At 40.8% G+C, this 20,689-nt stretch overlaps 2 protein-coding genes across 2 annotated transcripts; one reads left to right on the plus strand and one right to left on the minus strand.

The window, feature by feature from the left end:
* Nucleotides 1-394: 394 nt before the first annotated feature.
* Nucleotides 395-7,638, minus strand: pnpla2 (patatin-like phospholipase domain containing 2). Its single transcript, XM_080876399.1, has 9 exons — nucleotides 7,122-7,638; nucleotides 6,214-6,446; nucleotides 5,705-5,770; nucleotides 4,670-4,879; nucleotides 4,465-4,525; nucleotides 3,887-4,090; nucleotides 2,731-2,863; nucleotides 2,314-2,436; nucleotides 395-1,771 (listed from the first exon to the last, which is right to left on the minus strand). The coding sequence occupies exons 1-9, from the start codon at nucleotides 7,306-7,308 to the stop codon at nucleotides 1,450-1,452; spliced, it is 1,539 nt and encodes a 512-aa protein (XP_080732525.1). The 5' UTR covers nucleotides 7,309-7,638; the 3' UTR covers nucleotides 395-1,449.
* Nucleotides 7,639-9,809: 2,171 nt separating this feature from the next.
* Nucleotides 9,810-20,423, plus strand: pidd1 (p53-induced death domain protein 1). The gene is given in 16 exon segments (XM_080869109.1): nucleotides 9,810-10,800; nucleotides 10,981-11,394; nucleotides 11,506-11,658; nucleotides 11,773-11,824; nucleotides 11,944-12,145; nucleotides 13,187-13,336; nucleotides 13,449-13,622; nucleotides 13,706-13,853; nucleotides 13,941-14,076; nucleotides 14,159-14,309; nucleotides 14,470-14,593; nucleotides 15,553-15,668; nucleotides 17,581-17,688; nucleotides 17,886-18,082; nucleotides 19,163-19,386; nucleotides 19,389-20,423. Coding segments are annotated over 16 exon segments (2,964 nt in total). The 5' UTR covers nucleotides 9,810-10,223; the 3' UTR covers nucleotides 19,427-20,423.
* Nucleotides 20,424-20,689: the final 266 nt, after the last annotated feature.

Below are 20,689 nucleotides of genomic sequence, written 5' to 3' on the forward strand. Positions count from 1 at the left end.
GGACACTATTTATGTTACCCTTTTAGTTGCTGTCCAACTGTATCCTGCTGTGTTATTTTGTCCTTGTTCATTTCACTGCGGTATTTTTCAAAGTCTGCCATGATCCCTGAGTCATTATTTGGTCACTGCCTGGCATGTGTTACGTTTTTCTTCTTTTCATTGTCAGCTACAGGTTTACAGGCTAATGTGAGAAGAGGAATATGAAGACACAAATATTGATCATCACTTTATTTCACAATAACAAACATACATCCCTGGGGCAGGGATAGCTCAGTAGGTAAAGTGGTCGCCCCATGATCGGAAGGTCGGCGGTTCGAATCCACTTAATGGCTACCCTGAGGTACCCCTGAGCAAGGTACCGTCCCTACACACTGCTTAGTGGGCTGCCCACTGAGTGAATGGGTCAAATGCAGAGAAAAACAAGTAATTTCCCCATGGGGATCAATAAAGTATCCATTATTATTATTATATTTTTCTCTGAAACATTTTTTTGTTTTACATCATTTGGCACTCATTTTGCAATTATTTCATTGAAGGTTAAGGCACAGCATGGGAGTAGATCACACAGTTAAAGATGCAGCACACAGTGCAAGAAGAATTTTAACAAGTAGGTTGTAACCTACGAACAAAAGGCACAGTCAGATTAATGGGACTTCATAAAAAAAAAAAATCACATTTTTGATTTATGCACTAAACATGTAGCAACAAATCAAATCTGTCAACATTCAATGCTAAATATTTAAAATCATTTATAAAAAGCTTCAACTTACATCTAAATAAATCAAGATGATCAAAAAATATATACGTGATTTGGAAAAAGTAAAGCTCTTTTGTATTTTTCATATAAATAATTGTTAATACATAAGGCATTGCCATTAAAATGAACCAAGAAACATAAAGTGTTGTCTTTCACACTATGCATTGACACTTGCATCACATAAATGGAGTAGGTACGTGTACTAAACAGACTGGTTCATCAGTCGTTTTGCCCTCTGTGTAGCAAAAGTTACTTAAAGCTCATGACTGGATACAGAAGGAAAACTCTGATTAACTACTGGTCAGCACTCCACCAAAAACATAAACACACACCTATTTTAACCGTGCAACCTCAAGTGCTCATTCTTTGTTTCCAACATCCTGTAATTCAAGTCTGTACATGACTGAGCACATGTGCTAAGTTTAAATGCACTTCTATAGACATACGATCATGATGTGTGTATGGCCTTACAATAGTTGAGCAAAAACCTCAGTTCAGCGTCATGCACTGGTCCAAAGGCATTTAATACAAAGTTAAGTGTAAATATGTGAAACAATTAAAATTTCCAACCATTAGAAAATGGGGACGATCATATTAGAAAGATCTTCTTTCAGCCGAAAATACCTTAACATGAGGAAGAAGACAGATCTTTAAATCTGATTTGATGTTCTCTCTATCAGCACTCTTAGCAGCTACTGGTAGTTTCCAGAGTTAGCATCATTTGGAAGATTAAGACAACCTGTGTGCATTGTGAGACCTTCAGAGGAAAGGTCAGAGGAAAGGTCAGTAGCAGAGCTGTTATCTGGTGACATCATTCCAGTTTTGAAGGAGCCTTGCAGATCCATGTTGATACAGAGCACATCTGAAAGCAGCTGCCTCTTGTAGTTTTCCAGACGCATGAAGACATCCTGGACTGAAGAGCTCCTCCCGTTCACCCAAGTGGGAAACAGGCTTGGGGAGCTGAAGTGGGATGGGATGGACTTGTAGTGGTGCAGCTCCAGTTGGCAGAACAACCTAGTATTCATGAGAAGTATTTACCAGCATGAATATGGAGTAAGCTGTAACTGTGTGATTTTGTGTTATTAAATCAGGTTTAGATACAAAAAAAAACATTTTTATGACAACGAATCAAATGCAGATGTGTGAACGAGGAGAGGGAATCTGCAGTTAGCGGCTCTGCTTCACTTTCAAATTATCATATAGATCCTAAAACCTCACTGTAGATCATCTTCTGTGAACTACACGGCAGGTAGCTACAGCAACCAAATGATACTGTTGCTCTGTAACTGCTGGATGTGTCAACACGGTCAATTTATCAGACAGAACAGGGATTTTTAGTCGCTACTTGTTTCTGCTGCCCCCAACAGGATCACATAACCAGTTACTGTAGGTTTAACCCAGTTGAAATTCAGCCCTGTTCATTCACTGTATGAAGCAGATCCAGTTTTGGGGTTTATCAACATGGCATCATAATGACAGGCGTTGTAAATATGTGGCATAAATGGATGGCAGAAACAGTAAGTCAAAGCTTTGTGTAACTGCAGGGCTAAACCTACCTGGCAGATACACTGCGGGACAAGCTTCTGGAGGTCTGGCGAAGAAAACACTGTAGGATTTTCAATAACTGTTCTTGAATCCACACCACATCTTCCTGTACATCTGGCAGCCACTCCAAAAGTCTACACAAGGGACAAACGATTATTAGTCACCAGAGGACATAGTCGCCAGAATCAAAATCAGAATACTTTATTAATCCCTGAGGAAATTATAAGGTTACAGTTGCTCCCAGACAGTAAGAGCAGTAACTGACTGAACCAACTTAAATAATACTATAAATATTGCAGTAATAGTAAAATGGTGCTAAGATCGATTTTCACTGTATGCACTCTAAGTGAAATACAGTTTAAAGGTAATTAGTTCAATAAAAGGGACTACATGTACAAACAGACAGACGTAATGAAGTCCTATAGCACCTGAGAGTCAAGGACATAGCAGACTCCAGGGTGAGAGTGTAGGGAAGCATCATGGCTGTGGCCATCCTGACAGGAAGCAGGTTGCTTAGCGACTGCGCCAGGCTCCTCCTCTCCATGCAGGCCTCGACCAGAGCTGCAGAGGGAGGCAGAGAGACAGAATTACCCTCCTCTGTGCAAAACTACAAAGAAACTGTACACAAGTTCTATCTTATGACATATCAAATCGATTTTTTTCGGTACAGGGAAGATTGTGTACTTTATTTTCCCACAAGACTTGCAGTGACATAAAGGTTTGAGCACTTTTACTCTGAATTTGTGCTGTGACTATTATAGTTAGCAGAAAATTTGCTGATTTCCAAAAGATGAACCATGCTCTTTTTAATTTTAAACTAAGATAAGGGTTTTATAAAACAACTGGCACTAGAATAATCACCTCTCAGTTTTATGCCTTTACCCATGGGTTAGAGGTGCAGTTCATATCCAAGTCTGCCCTGATTTGACCTTTAGCAATTTTATCATTTTAGACATTTGTATAAATGTTGTACGAATTCTTCATTAACAAAAAAACCCAAAAAACCCAAATGTTTGTTGTGAGGTCACAGTGACATTTAAACACAGAGAGTTCCTCCATAAGTTCAATTTAAAGAATTCACTCCAGGTATTCCTGAGATATGACACAAGACGTCTAGTCACAAAAACATAAAGATCTTGGCCATTGCTGCCTCTTTTCTGGAAAAAGAGTAGCAGGCAAAATGTTTACAAAGGTCTCAGGACTTTAGTTAGATTTACAAGGCTTCACAAGGATCGAAAAACTCAGCTGGCTACATAAAGGCTTACAAGCTGTGATTTCTCCTAAAGAGAGTTTTAATATGAACCAACTGTGCAAGATGCTAAAAACTTTGTTTGAAACTGGGAGAAATGGAACAAAAAAGCAACATTGCTTAACATTTTAAACATTAAGTCCTTGCATTATTGTTCACAGTGACAAATATTTTAAAGATTATTAAAGGAGTTTTAAATTGTTTTTAATCTCTAGATATATTTATCCACTACCCAGGCAGATGCTGCTTTCAGTTTACACTAAAAGGTTCCATTTCTTGCTTTGTCACAGTGTACCAACTTTTCAACTCAGTCTGTACCTTCGGCATCATGTTACCTTTGTGCAGAGCGGGAGGAAGGTACTCAATGATCTGCTCGTCGAAAGAGGCGCAGGCATAAACCTCCAATGCTGTCTCTTCCACCTGGGACTTTTCTTTGTCTTCACTTTTATTTGCGTCCTCCTCTTCACTGACTTCCTCATTTTCTTCTTTGTTAGTTAGTAGTGATCTGTCTGTATAAATTCGGTGGAGATTAAGCAATCCTGAAAAGAAGAGAAAATACCAGAGTAACTCATTTAATCTGGGACCATCTGTCAGAGTCATTTCTTAATAAAATAAATAACTTAACGAGTTCATAATGTTTAAAATACTTGTGTTGCTAAGTGTCACCTTAGTAAACTCATGCTTTGAGTTACATAAAGCTAACGACTAACGATAACGGCTAAGAGACGCCAAATCACAGGAAAAATCAGTCTATTGATTTGATCACATAGTCATCGGAAGCACAAGCAGTGATAGTATATCTGGCTGATAATGTTTGTACATATCTCAGAGCCAGGGGACAAAAGATCGATTCGACTTGTCAGTACCAATCAGAAGAAGCTTTGAAGTAAGTTGGCAGATCAACAACCCTTACCATTTCTCTTTAAAAAATGCAGCGCGTCCGTGTATCCCTGTTTACACATGGCCTTCATTACCTGCACTCAAAACAAACACATAGAGTTATCTCACATGAGTCAGAGAGGTCCACTGAGTTCACTCACTGAGCCAATCAATTTGTCGGCAGCTGTGTGTGTATCTCTATGTGCATAGATCCGGAAGGCTGTAATCAAGCTACATACCATTGGATCTGGAGGAAAAAGTGCTCTGGAGACTCTGTAGAGGTTTTTGAGAGTGAACTTGATGCTTGTGTTGGTGAAGCGAAGCTCGTGCATGTTGGTCGAGGTGTCTCGGGGGCAGATGTCGCTCTCTCCTGAGAACGGGGACACGGTGATGGTGTTTTTTAGCTCGTACTGAGGGAGGTTGTCTGAGATTCCTCCATCAACGTATCGCTACACGAATAAAGAAAAAATAACATCAGAAAATCTACAGAAAGTAACACGTGATTGACTTTAAAGGACTCGTGTCCTTACAGCATTTCCTAAACAGGATGATGATAGCAATGACATAAAATCCCGTGTATTGACTAATCTGTGTTTTTATTGAAGTGGAGGCATGGCAGAGGTTTCACACTGTGTCAACAGATAAGATGTGGATGACATCAGCCATCTGAACTTGAGCCACTGAGGGTTAAGAGAGTTAGAACGGACTAACTTTCAAAGCCTGTGTCTGCACCATCATATTTGGCTCTGCTACTCTCTAATTTTGGTCACAAGCTCTGCATACAAACAAGAGCACGTGAGCTCCAAACAAACCATCACAAAGGCCACGGCGAGCAGTTGGGAACGCTGGTATTGCTCAATGATGTTTCCCAGAAAAAAAACCTTTGTTCTAGAAACATGGCCAGCAAAACTTCCCCCTTTAGTGTGAGATCTGCGACAAACACTAACTCTGCAGGAATTTTATAATCATTGTTTCCAAGCACATGCCATTCAGAGCAAACACATTCTCAGGGAAGGGAGGCCCCTGACAGGAGCACTTACAGAAAGAAGAAAAACTGCCAAAAGTCACAGCAAAGCACAATAGAAGGAAACACGATGTGTAATTCAAGCAAAGCAGCAAAACGGACTCGCCATGACATGTTTTAAACATGCTGTGCTTCTATATTCCAACATTTAATATCTTCTTAGGGAAAGATTTAATTAAATATTCCAAAAGCAGGAACGTGAGATTAAAAGAAAGGTGCACAGGTGCCAGATAAGAGTACATTTACTTACTACTCCTTGCAGTGTGGGAGGAATGATGCCACAGTACACTGGGATGTAGGCACTGCAGACACACGCCTGATTTGGAAAAGAAATAATAAGAAACAACGTCTGATTAATAATTGTAAAAGGAAATACAGTTCTTTGACTGCTGGAGATTTTCTGATTGATTTAAATCAAATCAAGCAGACTGCAGCTAAATAATACTCTCAGCACATAAACGCTGTGATATCAGAAATTATTATTATTGTTTTTCTGGTCTTAAAGGATATTTTATAATAACATTAACTGAATTTTTTTTTTAAAAACTAGGGCTGCAGCTTGTAACTTTTATTATTACAATATAACAACCTACACAACAATTCAAGCACAACATATCAGAAAATGGTGAAAACATTGTGTGTCATAGTCCAATGTAGCATCTGCATATCATTTGTTTTGCCTCAATAACAAAGGAGCTGCAGTGGAGATGAATATTATGTTGCAGCAAGCCTGCTGATCAAAGTATTAACACTGCATACCTGCACCACTTCCTCCTTGTTGTTGAACTGGGTCACCAGGACGTTTTCTCCATCTGTAACTCGGGTGAGAGAGATTCCCAGCCTCCCACTGGCTCGATGGTGGGAATCAGCTGGCAGAGTGCGTCGCAGCATGTGTCGCACGATCTTCACCAGGTTAAAGGAAGGATGCATCGGCCCGAGGAACCGCTTTCTCGCGTCTTTGGCAACCTCAATGATGCTTGCACCAGCCTCTCCTGTGAAACAGGGAAACAGACATTGGCGTCTGGGAACTGTTGTGCACTTTATGACAGAAAGTTTTGGTGCTTTTGTTGCAGCGAGACAGGTTAATGGACATCAGTGTAACACACACACACACACACACACACACATATATATATATATATATATATATATATATATATATACATATATATATATATATATATATATATATATATATATATATATATATATATATATATATATACATATGCTTTTAATGCTTTTAATATATATATAATTAAAAGCATGCCAAATTTTAGCAATACTCCAATATTACATTCATAGTACTTGGGAAGGTCGTGTAGTATACAACAAAATAGACACAAATACATTCACAATCGGTTTTTACATGCACAGCATCAGATAAGGGGACTTGCTCGGGTAACAGGCGATACATTTAAAGCAAGAATTAGAAGATTGATGACAATCCTGTTACAAAACATCCTCTCTTCCTCAGAAGATGGTTATCACTTTTGAGTTGCACCACTGAGCTGATGAGCGTGAGGATGGCCTCAATGCCACTCTGTTTCAATTTCATGCTACATCATTTTCTTATCCCGCTCATTTCAAGCTATAACGCATAGTTACATGCAATAACTCCTACATAGTACTCGAGCTTAGTAATCTAAGACCCAAAAGATACTTGCCGAGACATACTCCAGTGACCAGAGCAGTGGCGGTGAGAGCTCCAGCAGATGCACCGTATATGTGCCGGGCGTTCTGGACCAGAAAGGGAGCCTGCTCCTGCAGGCAGCTAGCCACGCCAATGTGGTAGATACCAAGGAAGCCGCAGCCGGCGAAAGAGATGTTCCACGGGGAGTCCAGTGGAAACATCCTGCCAGGGCGGTCCACAGCTGTGGACTCCAGTGGGGCTAAGGTCGCTGGAACACGATACGACTGAGTTTACGCAGATACCAACTTATAAAAACTTGCTAACAGTCTGCTTCTAGAGCCTGTTCATAACTTAATGTCGGTCTCCTGTTTTGGTTAAGCCTAAGTCAGATTTTCCGTTGCAGGTAGCGCCGAAACAGTCAGACTGTTTAAAAATGCCTTCACGGTAAAAAGTAAGAAAGCTGTAATTACAAGCAGCCCTGGACTGGTTAATATACCGACGCAGTAGACCACGGGGACTTGTTGTGATTTCATGAAGTACTGGCGTGAGGAGGGCGTAGAGCGAACCCGGCTGGCCAATCATCAACGACACCGCAAATTCTAGTTCACCAATCACAATCGAGAAAGATACTAAAGCGACCAATCACACTCTGCGTTGTTGAAACACCCGGAAAGTCACAGAGCGGTCACACGCGTCTTCTCTGACAGCTGTCAAAAGTTCGTCCCCAGACGGAGCAAGGCGTTTTGTTTTGTTCTTTCTATATTTGTCTATCTGTTTATGTTTTTTCGTTGTCAGGAAAACATGTCCTGACAACTATGAGGATTTTCTTCAACGATTGGTGTTATCGCTCGGAAGGTGTATTGATTTCCTGTTATGCAATATTGGCAAAATAAACCAGATTATCCCCCCCCCCCCCCTCACCACCACCACCACCACCCATACACACACACACACACACACACACACACACACACACACACACACACACACACACACACACACATACCTCCCGCGCGTATCGCCACAAAATAGTAAACATTGGTACAAGTTGAAATGGTAGTAGGGTTTCGCAACATACAGTAATGAAGTCCCAAATCTCTTGCGCCTGAAGTACACCCAGCAATAACACTGAAATGTTTTTCTGCAACACTTCACAGAAATAGATTGCAAATAGTCACTGCTGTGGGAACTGATTCAGATTCTGTTCGGGACACCATATTTCTTCCATAAGAAAGCCACTAAAAAACAACAACAAAAGAATACAGGAGGTGACACTTTTTTCTGACCGAGTATTATGTTCTGATCACTCTGACTCTACCACCTTTGACCTTCGGCATAATTTATCTTAGTCAAACAAATACTTTTACACTTTAAAGCAAATTTTCCACTATGACCTTTTGACATAATTTCCTCATCGACATATTGATTTCTGGACTTATCACTGAACAAATGGACAACACAGTTAAAAACAAGTAGCACGTTTGAGGACGAATGATGACAGTATAGAAGCTAAAGGTCTTCTAGAGCTATTTTCTATATAAAAAAAATATTTATTTATAAACATACATATATATTAAATATCATATGTTATGGCTGTTTTGTGTATGCCAGAATAACTGCAGACTGAAAATATTACTTTTAAGTAACATTTGTCAGTAAGTTAAAAGTAACAATTTTGGTATGTGTATAATTTATATGAATATGTTAACTGTAAGTTAATGCAAATATTAAATCAGGAACTCAATGCATTAGGCATGTATACATGGTCAAGACAACGTGCTCTTCAAACCAAGCATGAGAATTAGGAATAAAGGTGATTTAAATAACTTCAAAAGCGCACGGTTGTTGGGGCCAGACAGGCATGCCTGAGTAATTCAGAAACTGTTGATCTGCTGGGTTTTTTCCACAGGCCATCCTGGGGCTTACAGAGAATAGTCTGAAAATAAGAAAATATCCAGTGATCTGGGTGAAAATGTCATTTTGATACCAGAGGTCAAGAAAGAATGGCCATACCACTTTGATCTGATATGAAGGCAAAAATAGCTCAAATACTTAAGCTAAGGTATATATACGAGCATCTCTGAAAAATACAAGAACGCTTGGATCCATTGGAGGTATCAAAGATTCAGGCTAGTGGTGGTGTAAAGTTGTATGGGATTTTGTCTTAGGACACTTTGGGCTCCTTACTACCAACTGAGCATCATTTAAACACCACAGCCTGCTGATGGAATCTTTCAGCAGGATAACACACCATGCCACAAAGCTCAAATCATCTCAAACTGGTTTCTTAAACATGACAATGAGTTCACTGTACTCAAATTACCTCCACAGTCACTGGTAATTTTACCAATTTAAAAAAATAATTTTACAATTATTTCATTAATCGTATCATTACGTTCGCGTTTAAAATTGTTCATAGCATGAAACATCTGAAAATAGTGTTTATGGGTGGACATCATCACACTAACGCCTACAGCAATAAAATGATCTCAACAGCGCCGCCCGATGGACAAAGGGGGACTAACATCACTGCACACGTTGCTAAAACGACAGTCCCGCTCTCTGCTGAAACTTTGGCGGCGCCACCATCAAGGCGCTCGTTGTGATACACAAGAGCTACCGAAGGGGCGGGCTTCTAGAATTAAACGGAAAATGTCGATTTGACTCCTCCTATCTTCCGTCGCCAGATCTTGTGAACAAAACAAACGAACAACAGTGACGCAGAGCCCTCTTTTTAAAAAACAATCTGGTTTCCGGAAGTAGCGATAAAGAGTTAAGAAACCAGACTCCTTTGTTACACGTTAGTAATCTAATAACGTTGCATTAAGTCGTACACAGCTCTGGTTAATTAAAGCGAATACTAAGAGCTCCACCGTAGTGAGCGGATATTTTTTAATTAGCATTTTTGTTCTTAATTATAGCTATGGCCATAACTAATAACGTTTAGCTTCGTAGTGGTTAGATTAAACTAATTCAGAACTTGTGCCACACATAAACTGTTCGTCCCTTCTCATGGGAGCCTCTTAGCTCCGTCTGGGTGTAATGACATGACCTGTACATAACAAATGTTATGCGGGGAGAAATTCTCAGGAAAGTACTGGGCGAGGGGCAAGTCAGCTAACAGACTGTGTGTTCAATGGACAGAGGCAGCGAAGACGACGCGCCTCCCGATGAAGATTGTGGATGCCATGCAGCCAGCACGGAAGACGGAGAGGTGGAGGTTACACCTGCATGCAGCCTTTCAGGTGGAGTTGCAGAAATTTTGGCCCACGGAATCTGGGGACTTTTGAATCAGGAACAGGAGAGGATGGCTGGCCCCACTATGTTTGGAGAGCAGGGAGATGTTGTTGATCCCCCCTCTGTGTCTCCCATCAGCCTTATGGATACCTGTGCTCCCTCCATATCCACCCTTCCCTCCTGCTCATACTCCTCCAGCCGTCACACCGACTTTTCCTCCTCATCTTCTTCTCCCTTGTCCTTGTCTCCACCCTTGCCTCCTTCCGTGGAGCTTTCAGCTGTGTTGACTGATACAAGATTGACCCTGGATGTGTACCGGGGAGGTGCAGCTGCATTGCCCCTCCTTTGGGAGTCCATCCCGGGGCAGCTGAAGGGCCTTCAGTACCTGAGGCTGGGCTCTGAGGAAAAAGCAGGGCTGGATGGTGCACTGGATGTCCTGTCCCATCTGACAAAGCTACGATCACTGGCTATTCGGGGTACTTTTTTCATAAATTTATTTCAGTGTCATCTGCTTGTCACCATACTTGTTTCATTGCATTTTAGTTGTTGCCTTTAGTTAAGTTAAACTATGTAATACTGTGTCATAGAATGATAATTCTTCTGTGATTCTCTGTCTTTTTCTTTTGCTCTAATTGCATTTTTCTTTCTAACTAAAGGACACTGTTTACATGACTCAAGGGGTGACCCCCTGCCTGGCCTCCTCACCACCTTACCAGCATCTGTTTCCTTACTTTCCCATCTGGTGCACCTGGATCTCTCCTTCAACCAGCTCTCCTGTTTACCATCCTGTCTGCTTAGCCTTTCCATGTTGTCCTCGTTGCTCCTCTGTCACAACCACCTCTCGGCTTTGCCCTCTGATATAAGCCAGCTTTCCTCCCTCACCTACCTCTCCCTCCTGGGGAATGAGCTGGTGTCTCTCCCCCCGGGTCTGGGTCAACTGAAAGCACTACAGACTCTGGATGTGTCAAATAACCTCCTCCAGGAGCTACCTGACGAAATTGGTTCACTGGAGGAGCTTGTTAAGCTGGAATTGTCCCAGAACAAGCTAAAGCAGCTACCAGAGAGCATGGGTAAGGGCATAAGGGTGAGTGGGTGTGTCTAGTGAAAAATCACTTAATGTAAGATAAATTGGTTCCGGAGCAATTCAAAAAGAGTAACATTGTCTTTTTTTTGTTGCCCAGGTTCTCTCCTTTCACTCAGGGAACTTGTCATCTACAGCAATGACCTCCGTCTGATCCCACTCTGTCTGAACAAACTGCCTCTGCTTAAAATAGACGTCCGTGACAATCCCCTGGGACGACCTCCAACTCCTCCTCCTCTCTCTCCTACACCTGGTGAACAGAGAAAAACAGGAGCTTAAAATCGATTAGAGCTCAATGTATTTTGATCCTGAACATGCAGTGCTGAACTTTGTTTTTAGCATATTAACTGTGTTTTATTCTCACCAGATGAAGCAGAAACAAAACTCCCAGAACTGCACATTGGGTTTAATCAGCACAGGTAGAGTGTCACTCATAGCAGGCTCATATTTTCTCATTCTTTGAAATAATACCGTTAGTTAAATTGATACAAGCTATATTTAAAAAAAAAAAAGGTTTGATGCTCCTTTTGCTCTTTAGTTTCTGCATTTCGTCTGCCGGGTGTCACGTGTTCCTCCCAGGGGGGGCTGAGCTGGTGTTCCCCCCAGGATGCATAGTGACAGCCACAAAACTGGCCTGGGCCGAGAAGAGGCCACAGCGAAAGTGGGTACAGCTGGAGGAGCATGAGATCCTTCTTAGTCATCCGCTGGAACTTCGTCCTCATGGAGTCACATTTTTAAAGGTATTTTAAAGCGTATAGGAACACTCCATAACTATTTAGTTATCATGATTTGGTAGTTTGTGATTTGCGGCTGTGGAGAAACCGAACTTTACCTCAGTTTACATATTTGTTTAGAACCCTAGTTATTTACGCACTCGGGTAAACATGACCAACCTAGTTCTTTTGTAATATTAGTTATACAGTCATCAGCCACTTTATTCGTTTCACCTTGTTAGTACCAGGTTTGACCCCCTGCCTTAATTCTTCATGGCATACATTCAGCACAGTGTTATACATTTTGGTACAAATTGACACAATAGCATCACACAGTTGCTGCAGATTTGTTGGCTGCACATCGATGATTCGAATCTCCCGCTCCACCACATCCTAAAGATGCTCTACTGGATTTAGATCTGGTGACTGTGGAGGCCATTTGAGTACAGTGAGTTCTTTGTCATATCCAAGAAACCATTTGTGGTGTTCAAATGATGCTTACTTGGTAGTAAGATGCCCAAAGTTTACCAAGAAAAGACTTCCCAAAAAACTCATCAGACCAGGCAATGTTTTTCCAGTTGTATTCTCAGTTTCCTGTTCTTAGCTGTGAGGTGTGGCACCCGATGTGGTCTTCCACTGCTGCTAACCATCTGCTTCAAGGTTTAATGTGTTGTTCATTCAGAGATGTTCTTCTGCATACTTGGTTGTAATGAGTAGATATTTGAATTACTGTTTCCTTCATATCAGCTCAAAGGAGTGTGGCTGTTCTCCTCTGGCCTCTGATATCAGTAAGGGATTGAGCAGGTGTACCTAATGAAGTGGCTGGTGAATGTATGTATCAAACCCTGGGCCATTTCTCTATGTTTGTTTGCACGTTAGGTTAGCAGGTGCCATAGGTGTGGATGTGAGGTAGATAATGGGCTTAAAATGCACAAAATAAAGCACTGTATGAATGTGTGAATGTGACTAGTAACTTGAGTGGTTTCCATCAAATATTTGCTATTTCCTATCTGTTTCTTTCTTGCACTTGCATGAGATAAATGCATCTCACCTCTAAAATGCTTACAGCCTGTTGAGGTATGTGTGCCATATCACCGGACGAAAAGAAAGGAGGTGGTGGTGCGGACGTTTGATGGACAGTCATGGAGTACTTTGCCCACTGAGCTAAGGAGAGGAAGTGAGAGCCATAGCAGTCGCCCTGGGGGACGTCCAGCCAGGGTAACCCATAAAACATGCTACTGCAAATGGATATTATTACAATTATTTTTTTGTCTTGGACAAACAGTATTACTATATTAGTGGTGAAACTGGCTTCTTTTTGTACCTTTAGCTGGCATGCTGCTCAGTGAACCACTTTTCTTGGTTTATGGCCGTGTCTCGCCCAGTAAAGGACAGCTGCTCTGTCACACCAGCCGGAGGCTTACTGGTGTCAAGTGCTGATCCTGGAGTAAAGCTTCACTTTCCTCCGGATTCCACAGTGGAGACTCGCACCATCACTTTACAGGTCAGCTAGCAGCAGTACCTACACATGATTGACATCACTGTTCTTGTCTGGTCTGCAAGACTTTGGTGTTTCCTGATTTGCAGGTGTTGCAGGTGTCTATGTCAGACGTGCAGGCGCTGTGCGGTGATCCTCAGGCCAGAGTCAGCCCCCTGCTTTGTCTCTCCCAGACTCCCAGCATGCATTTTCTACAGCCAATCAAAGTTCAGATTCCCCTGCCATCTGGTGTCACCGGTACATTAGGCCCTCCTGATGCTCACACATGTGTGTAATAACACATTAAATTAGTGTATATTAATGTTTTTCTCCCTTTCTTTGCAGGCCATACAGTTGATATGTCCTGTTTGCATCTGCTCCATGGAGATCCCACTGCCCAAACCTGGACTGACATCACAGCACAAGTCTCTCTCTATGTTACCCATTTGTATGCCATTTTCTACATTACGCATTTCTCCTGGTAAGGGTCAGCTCTATATCACCATAAAGCACTTTTGAAATGTAATTTACAGTGTAGGATTATAATGTGTGTACCACTACAGGTACTGGCTCTGGTATACTACACAGCGCTGCGTCAGTGGGGCGGTCAGGAAGATCTACCAGAGGTTAAAACAGTTCAAAGTCCAGTTCCTGGTCCTCCAGAGGAAAACTGATCCTTCACAGGTTCTGCTGCAGTGCTTACCTTCTAACAAGGTTTGTGGTGATTTTTTTTTTCCTGTGTTGTCACTGTGCACAGAGTCAGCCACTGTAGGTGGTGTCATAGCCTTGGTAGTGTATGACTTTGAACTGATTTGTTTCTGGTGTAAACTGCATGCTCAGGTGCTAAGCAATGGTTGTGGTGTTTCCTGCACAGGTAGAGAGCAGAATGCAGTCTTTGACAGAACAATATGATGGACCCCAGCCTTCAGACCTGTGTGACCTGCTGGAAGGAGAGCAGTTCTTTGCTGGCTTTGAAAGAGGCTTAGAAATCAGCACAGGTATGAAGCCTTAGAGAAACTTGTTTGAGGTTGATTTGGAGTTTTTATCAAATCTACTGTACTGATCACATGGTCGCCACTGCTCACACAGTGAGCTTAACTGGCAACCCTGATACAGATAAGTGGAAGAAGATGGATGGATGGTGTTTTTATATCATTAGTGAACAGAGCAGACTATACCATTATGGTATTTTCTCCTCTGAACTGTATTGTCAGCCAGGGTAACCAATCTAAGGGAGAAATCCCGTCGTCCTTCAGCACGTGTGGGGTGAAGTTGCCAGATATAGGAATCACAACCAAGATTTACATAATATTTGCAGCACATTCATAGATAACTATGTAATCAGATCAAAAAGCTTCATTTCTATGTTGCAATGGTTTCAGACTCAATATTTCATAGTTTGCTTTGGGCTTGGGTTAGGTCCTCTGTTCACTGTTTCACCTTCTGTGTGCATTTATTCTTCTCCTCTGCTCCCCTCCCTGCTTGTCACAGTGAAACAGACACATAGGAGCAAAGAAGGGGAGAAGAGGAACAGTTAAAACATGGCTCAAAATAACACAACCTATTTTGTTGCTGTAAAAAAATTTTTACCACCAAAGCGCTAAACCTTTTTAAATGTTTTGTTTGTGATGACATTTTCATTAACTTAAAGGTTACTTTTCCCCAGGAATACAATGTCGCTGTGTTTTGGAAATCGCGATTTGAAAATTAACTACTAGATTTGCACACGATAAACAGGACAAAGGTCATTTTAAAGGAGAATCAATTATCTTCTTGGACAAAAATTAAATATGTGTTTAAACCTATACAGATGATTCTTTTAAGGATTTAATCAATGCCAGGAGAAGGACTTTAGCTTGTTTGTCTTTTCTTCCGAGGTCTTATGATGTGCGGTTGTGTAATGATTGGCCTGACATAACTTTTTGTCTCACACTGATATTTCCCTGTTTTTTTCCAGATAGACCAGACTGTGTGGGGGGAAGACTCTGTTTCGAGTTTTACTCCAGCCTGAAGAATCTGAAGGAAGTGTATATCTGTTCAGCACAGGGTCAGAAGGGACCAGTGAGGGGGCAGGTAAGTCATAGACCCCCACCCCCCCACCACCACCACCACCATGCACACACTGTCTGCTTTATATTTAACTAGGAAAGCACATTTTTTTAAACTCACAGGCTTGCATGCAAATATAGTATATAAGAAAAAAACGGACTTTTCACAGTATAAATGAGCTTGAAGGTCACATCTGTGAAAGTGCCATCATGCACTTTATCCTTTAACATGCTTGTGCAGCAATTTCTACATGATGGGACCAGATGTGACCTACACTATTTTACAGGTTAAAACAATTCTATAATATTTACTGCTGTGATTTTTGTGATCCTGTCTTAGTGGTGTTGATTCAGTCCTGTGGTTTCTTTTTATTGTATTTTAGCTCATCATTTTCCTGTATGCTACATTGGAGCTGGAAAAAAATATTAGTTGCACCTTTCAAAACACTGCAGGTCCAGTCCTGGTAGCTCAGAATTGAATCAAAACTTGTGGTCAAGAGTTTTAGTCTATAGCAAAAGCTGAACACTTAATGTGAGGTATGGATTTTTAAGATAGCACAACATTACATACATAGACCCCACATACCTTTAAATCTGTTGGTTTAAAAAAATGTGTGGAAGCACATGGGAATTGATATAATTTCTCTATGAATGGCCTCAGAAGACCCCACTCTGTTAAAAGTAGACAGCTGAATGACCTTACCTTTGGGGAGACGAAGGTAAAGTAAATACTAAAAAAGATACACATTCTCTTGAGGCATATATCATCTTCTCAGTACTTCTCAGATGTCCCATGGCTTAGTTCAGAGATAATAAATCTCTTTTCACATGTTTTCTTTAGAGCAACATGAAGCCAAAGATAGCAAGAAAGTAGTTATCCCCAAATGTGTGTGGGAGGTGAGGTGTGCCTGATTTGCTTCACTGATATCTATCTGTGTGTCCTTTGTGCCAGGTACCTATTTAGGTGGACCTATAAATCCAAATTTTAAGCCTGACAGCTGAGATTTGTCAGAAGACTACACTTTCTTTAAAAATGGTTCTTTTACAGCTTGTACCTTCCTAGGATACCTAAAACAGTTGATTGAAAACTAATGAAATTCTCTGTTGCAATTGCTCACCATTAGAATATTAGATATTGGTGGTCTCTCTCCCATTATTTCCTAATGGATGTAGTGCAGTTTTTATGGAAAGGGGAATAAAAAGGAAAAAGCCTTCTGTTTTAGTTCCTTCTAGTAAACTCACTGGTGCTTCCTGTGTGCTTGTATATGTCTGGATAATGTCTGTTATGAGTAAGATATCCAAGGAGAAGACTTGTGCTCCTCGCATGGTGAATAAGAGAACATTTTTAACAGAGGCATCTATGTGGAGAACTGGTTTATTGACAAAGATCTGTCCTCGTCAGCTTTACTCTGTGGAGCTCACATGGGAATGCCGTAGTACCCTACTCAATCTTTACTGGCAACCCAACGAACATCAGTCTGGAACTGCAAGCGTGTTAGACAGAGAATTACACACTTCACCCACTTCACAATGATAATAAAGAATCGCATCAGTTTCGGCGTGGCAATAAAGAAACTCTTCCTCGCTGCCCTGCGGTGTGCTTGCTCCATTATTTGAGGGCAATTTTGGTTTAACTCAATAAACCGTGGACCCTGGGCTATCAATTTAAAGGAATTGTTATTCTAAACTGGAAACAGTGTAATCCAGCCTGTTTTTCCAAGGAACCACAGAGCGACCAACAACATAAAACTGTTCTCAGGGCCTGATATATAATACTTCTTGCCCAATGGAGTTTGTGTCTAAAGGAGATTAATTCCTAATAAATGTTCTTGTTGATTATAATGAATCACATTTAAAAAGGTAAATGTGCTTTCTGTGTTTTATGGTTAAACAGGTTTTGGACAACACTGATAATATGCTCTGCACCTCTGTTACAGGTGTCCTTTTATAGAGGGGAGATTCCCAGCAACCTGCCAGAGGAAGTAGCCAGAAAGAGGAAAGGACTCGACAGCCAGTGGCTTACAACTTTACCTCTAAGACTTCCTGTCAGTTGAAGAGATGGATCCTATTTTATTCTTATCTTAAAAGATGTTATTGCATGTAAAATGTTCTGTCTATATACATTATTATTAGTTTCTAAACTAGACTCTTGTTAGTACAGAAAAACGTTTTCTAAGCATTATTTCAGAGGAGGCTTTCTCCCTATGCTCTAAAGGGACCACTTTCTTTATTGTTCTTGTAGGCTCTAAACTCAGAGAACACTTTCATCATGGAGGAGGTCGAGTATCCTCCTCTGAACCTGGGTGACCCTGAGAGTGGCTACCTGACAGAAGCCAACCTGCTGTCCATCTCTCTTCAGATAGCACAAGACTGGCGTGTTATTGGCCTCAATCTGGGCTTGAGCTATCAAGAACTGGAACGCATCCAGTACAAGAACAGGTAGGACTGAACAATCATGTTCACTTAGAATTACTTAAGTGAAGACATTTGGCTTTTCCACGTGGAAGCTGCACATTTCAGTCGAGCTTGAAGGTGTTGATTTTAAATCAGTAATGTCAAATACATTTTTTTATGTTTTATGAACCTCCAAATAAGTCAGTAACTACTCTCAACTTTTAGGTGAGTGAATGAAGTGATAATCAGTGGTGCTCAAAAATACCCCTGAATGACAGAGTAGGAAATTCACTAGAGGGTTACCCAAGCAACCTCATTCTGAAATCTCTGTGATGTGTTCTGAGTGGATAGTTTTCTATGCAAAAGAAGTGTGTGTGAAAACATTACTCTCTCTATCTATCTATCTATCTATCTATCTATCTATCTATCTATCTATCTATCTATCTATCTATCTATCTATCTATCTATCTATCTATCTATCTATCTATCTATCTATCTATCTATCTATCTATCTATCTATCTATCTATCTATCTATCTATCTCAAATTCTTGTTAATAATATATGAATAATTTGGTAATGGGTGCCATATAAAAAATAAATATGTCAAACTAAGTCATTTACATTTTTAGCCAAGAGAGAGGTAAAAAAAAGAAAAGGAGGAAAGTACATTTGTTGAGTGAGTGATCACACATCATGGCACAGTCAAAGCTTTGCCAGGAACAAGTTGGCGTGAGATGTATGTAACAGGAGGAAAATTCCCGGAGTGGGAGAGACATGCTAGTGAATTTTGATTGTTTTAATCTGCACTGCCATCACGAAGCCATCTGGGACACTGCAGGAGATTACACACAGGCTGATGCTCATCTGGCCCTCCCCCTTCTCCTCGTGTTCAGAAACCCTCTATTGATTCATCCTGGAGGTGGAAGAAAAACGCATTATGTATATGTATGTGTGTGTGCGTGTGTGTGTGTTTTTGCATTTGTGTGTAGGATTTTAATGTACGAATCTATTCACATTTTAATACTAATGTGCGTTAGATATAACAGGTATAACAGTAGGAGATTAGAGAGTTTACTGTGGGATTTGAACATATATTTCAGTGGTGTGTTTTCCTTCGCTACCAGGGACAATCTGGGTGCCTTGGTCCTGGACATGCTGTTTCACTGGGCCCGGGCGCAGAAGAACGAAGCACCCGGGGCAGTATCTCGGCTGGTGGCTGCTATGATCGAGAGCGGCCGGAGAGACCTGGCCGAAGAGATCGAGGACATTGTCAACATAGGAAAGAGAAAGTACACAGAGTCTTTGAGGAGAGTAGGTCTGGAAGCAGAGAGCTCCTCTCTGGGTGAAAAACAGCAGTAGATGAGCCCATGCTGGACACAGATGGCTGACTTACACTTGAGTGACCTGCTTGTTTACCGTGGGCCTCCACTATCTTGTTCTGTTGTCATCAACTGCAGAAGTGCACAATCATGATAACTGGCTATGTGCTGGTGGCACCTTTCATAAGCTCAACAGAGGAACAGGTAAAATGGATTTACTGTGTAATGGCCTATACCTTGTTTTTAACAAACCAACCCCCCAAGTATGTAAGCATCTAAAGCAGGGATGTTGAGCTCATTGTACCTGATGGCCATGCACAATCGACTTTGATCTTCATTTAAGTCATTTAATTATTTAATTTATTTTATTTAATGAATCTATTACCTTGGTGTAAAATGAAGGAACATGTGTTAGGAATAGTAGGAAGAGATGCTCAAAACGTAATAAAATGCAGTTAAAAGTCATAATTTTATGACCTCCTTAACATTTTCCAAAGCTGTCCAGCGGGTTGGATTGGAGTCTTTGCTGGGCAGATTTTGCCCCCTAGGCCTTATGTTTGACAGTCCTGATCAAAATCATCTTAAACTTTTGACTCCATATCTCAAATCTTTAACTTTTTATATATTTGTTTTCTTTAGCACTTTATAAATGTGTCTCATTCATTTAAAAAAACATCTCATTATTTCAAACCATAATTTCACTATAATTTTGAAAGAGCATTTCATGTTTTTGATTCAGAATCAAATTATAATAACAAACTATAATTATTTTTGAAATATACCAATGACTGGATCTATTAATGTTGTTTTTTTTTAATTTCTGGTACCTGTTCAGACAGCAAACAGCTCTGAGACCTGTGAGAGCATGTTACAGGACTGCACTAAAACTGCAAACATAAGCCATTTTTACAGCTGATTACATTTCCTCCTTGTGTGCCTTTGGTCACTGAATAATCAGTTTAGCTGCAGCACAATCTCAGTATGATATGAGGACGTTAGAGCTTTGTAATGTATGAATGTACACTTTTTTAATATGTCTTATAAGTAAAACTGGGATATAATTTTTTGTACTTGTCAGCTGTTTTTCTTTATTTGGTCGTGACTCACTCATTTATTGCCGCACGCTCAGCCCCAATATTTCAGCTCCTGCCATTTTTTTTCTATTTCGGTATTCAAGGTCACTGTGATGTGATGAAGCGTCACCATGACGCCGACTCCCATCCCCCATTGCTACAACTTTACCTCCTGCACTTCCACTACACGCCACTAGAGGCCCCCATTTTTAAAATCCTCTTTTCTGTTTTTTTTTTCTATTTCACTCCATCGCTTTCC

Source organism: Rhamphochromis sp. 'chilingali', assembly GCF_963969265.1.
Source record: "Rhamphochromis sp. 'chilingali' genome assembly, chromosome: 2".
NCBI lineage: Eukaryota > Metazoa > Chordata > Actinopteri > Cichliformes > Cichlidae > Rhamphochromis > Rhamphochromis sp. 'chilingali'.

Bases quoted from the DNA above. Each gene is read 5' to 3' on its own strand.
- pnpla2 (XM_080876399.1), bottom strand. From the start codon at position 7,308: ATGTTTCCACTGGACTCCCCGTGGAACATCTCTTTCGCCGGCTGCGGC. The intron at 4,091-4,464 runs GTAAGGGTTGTT...TCTTCTTTTCAG, and splicing joins GCATTTTTTAAAGAGAAATG to GATTGCTTAATCTCCACCGA. The intron at 1,772-2,313 runs GTAGGTTTAGCC...CATGAATACTAG, and splicing joins TCCCGCAGTGTATCTGCCAG to GTTGTTCTGCCAACTGGAGC.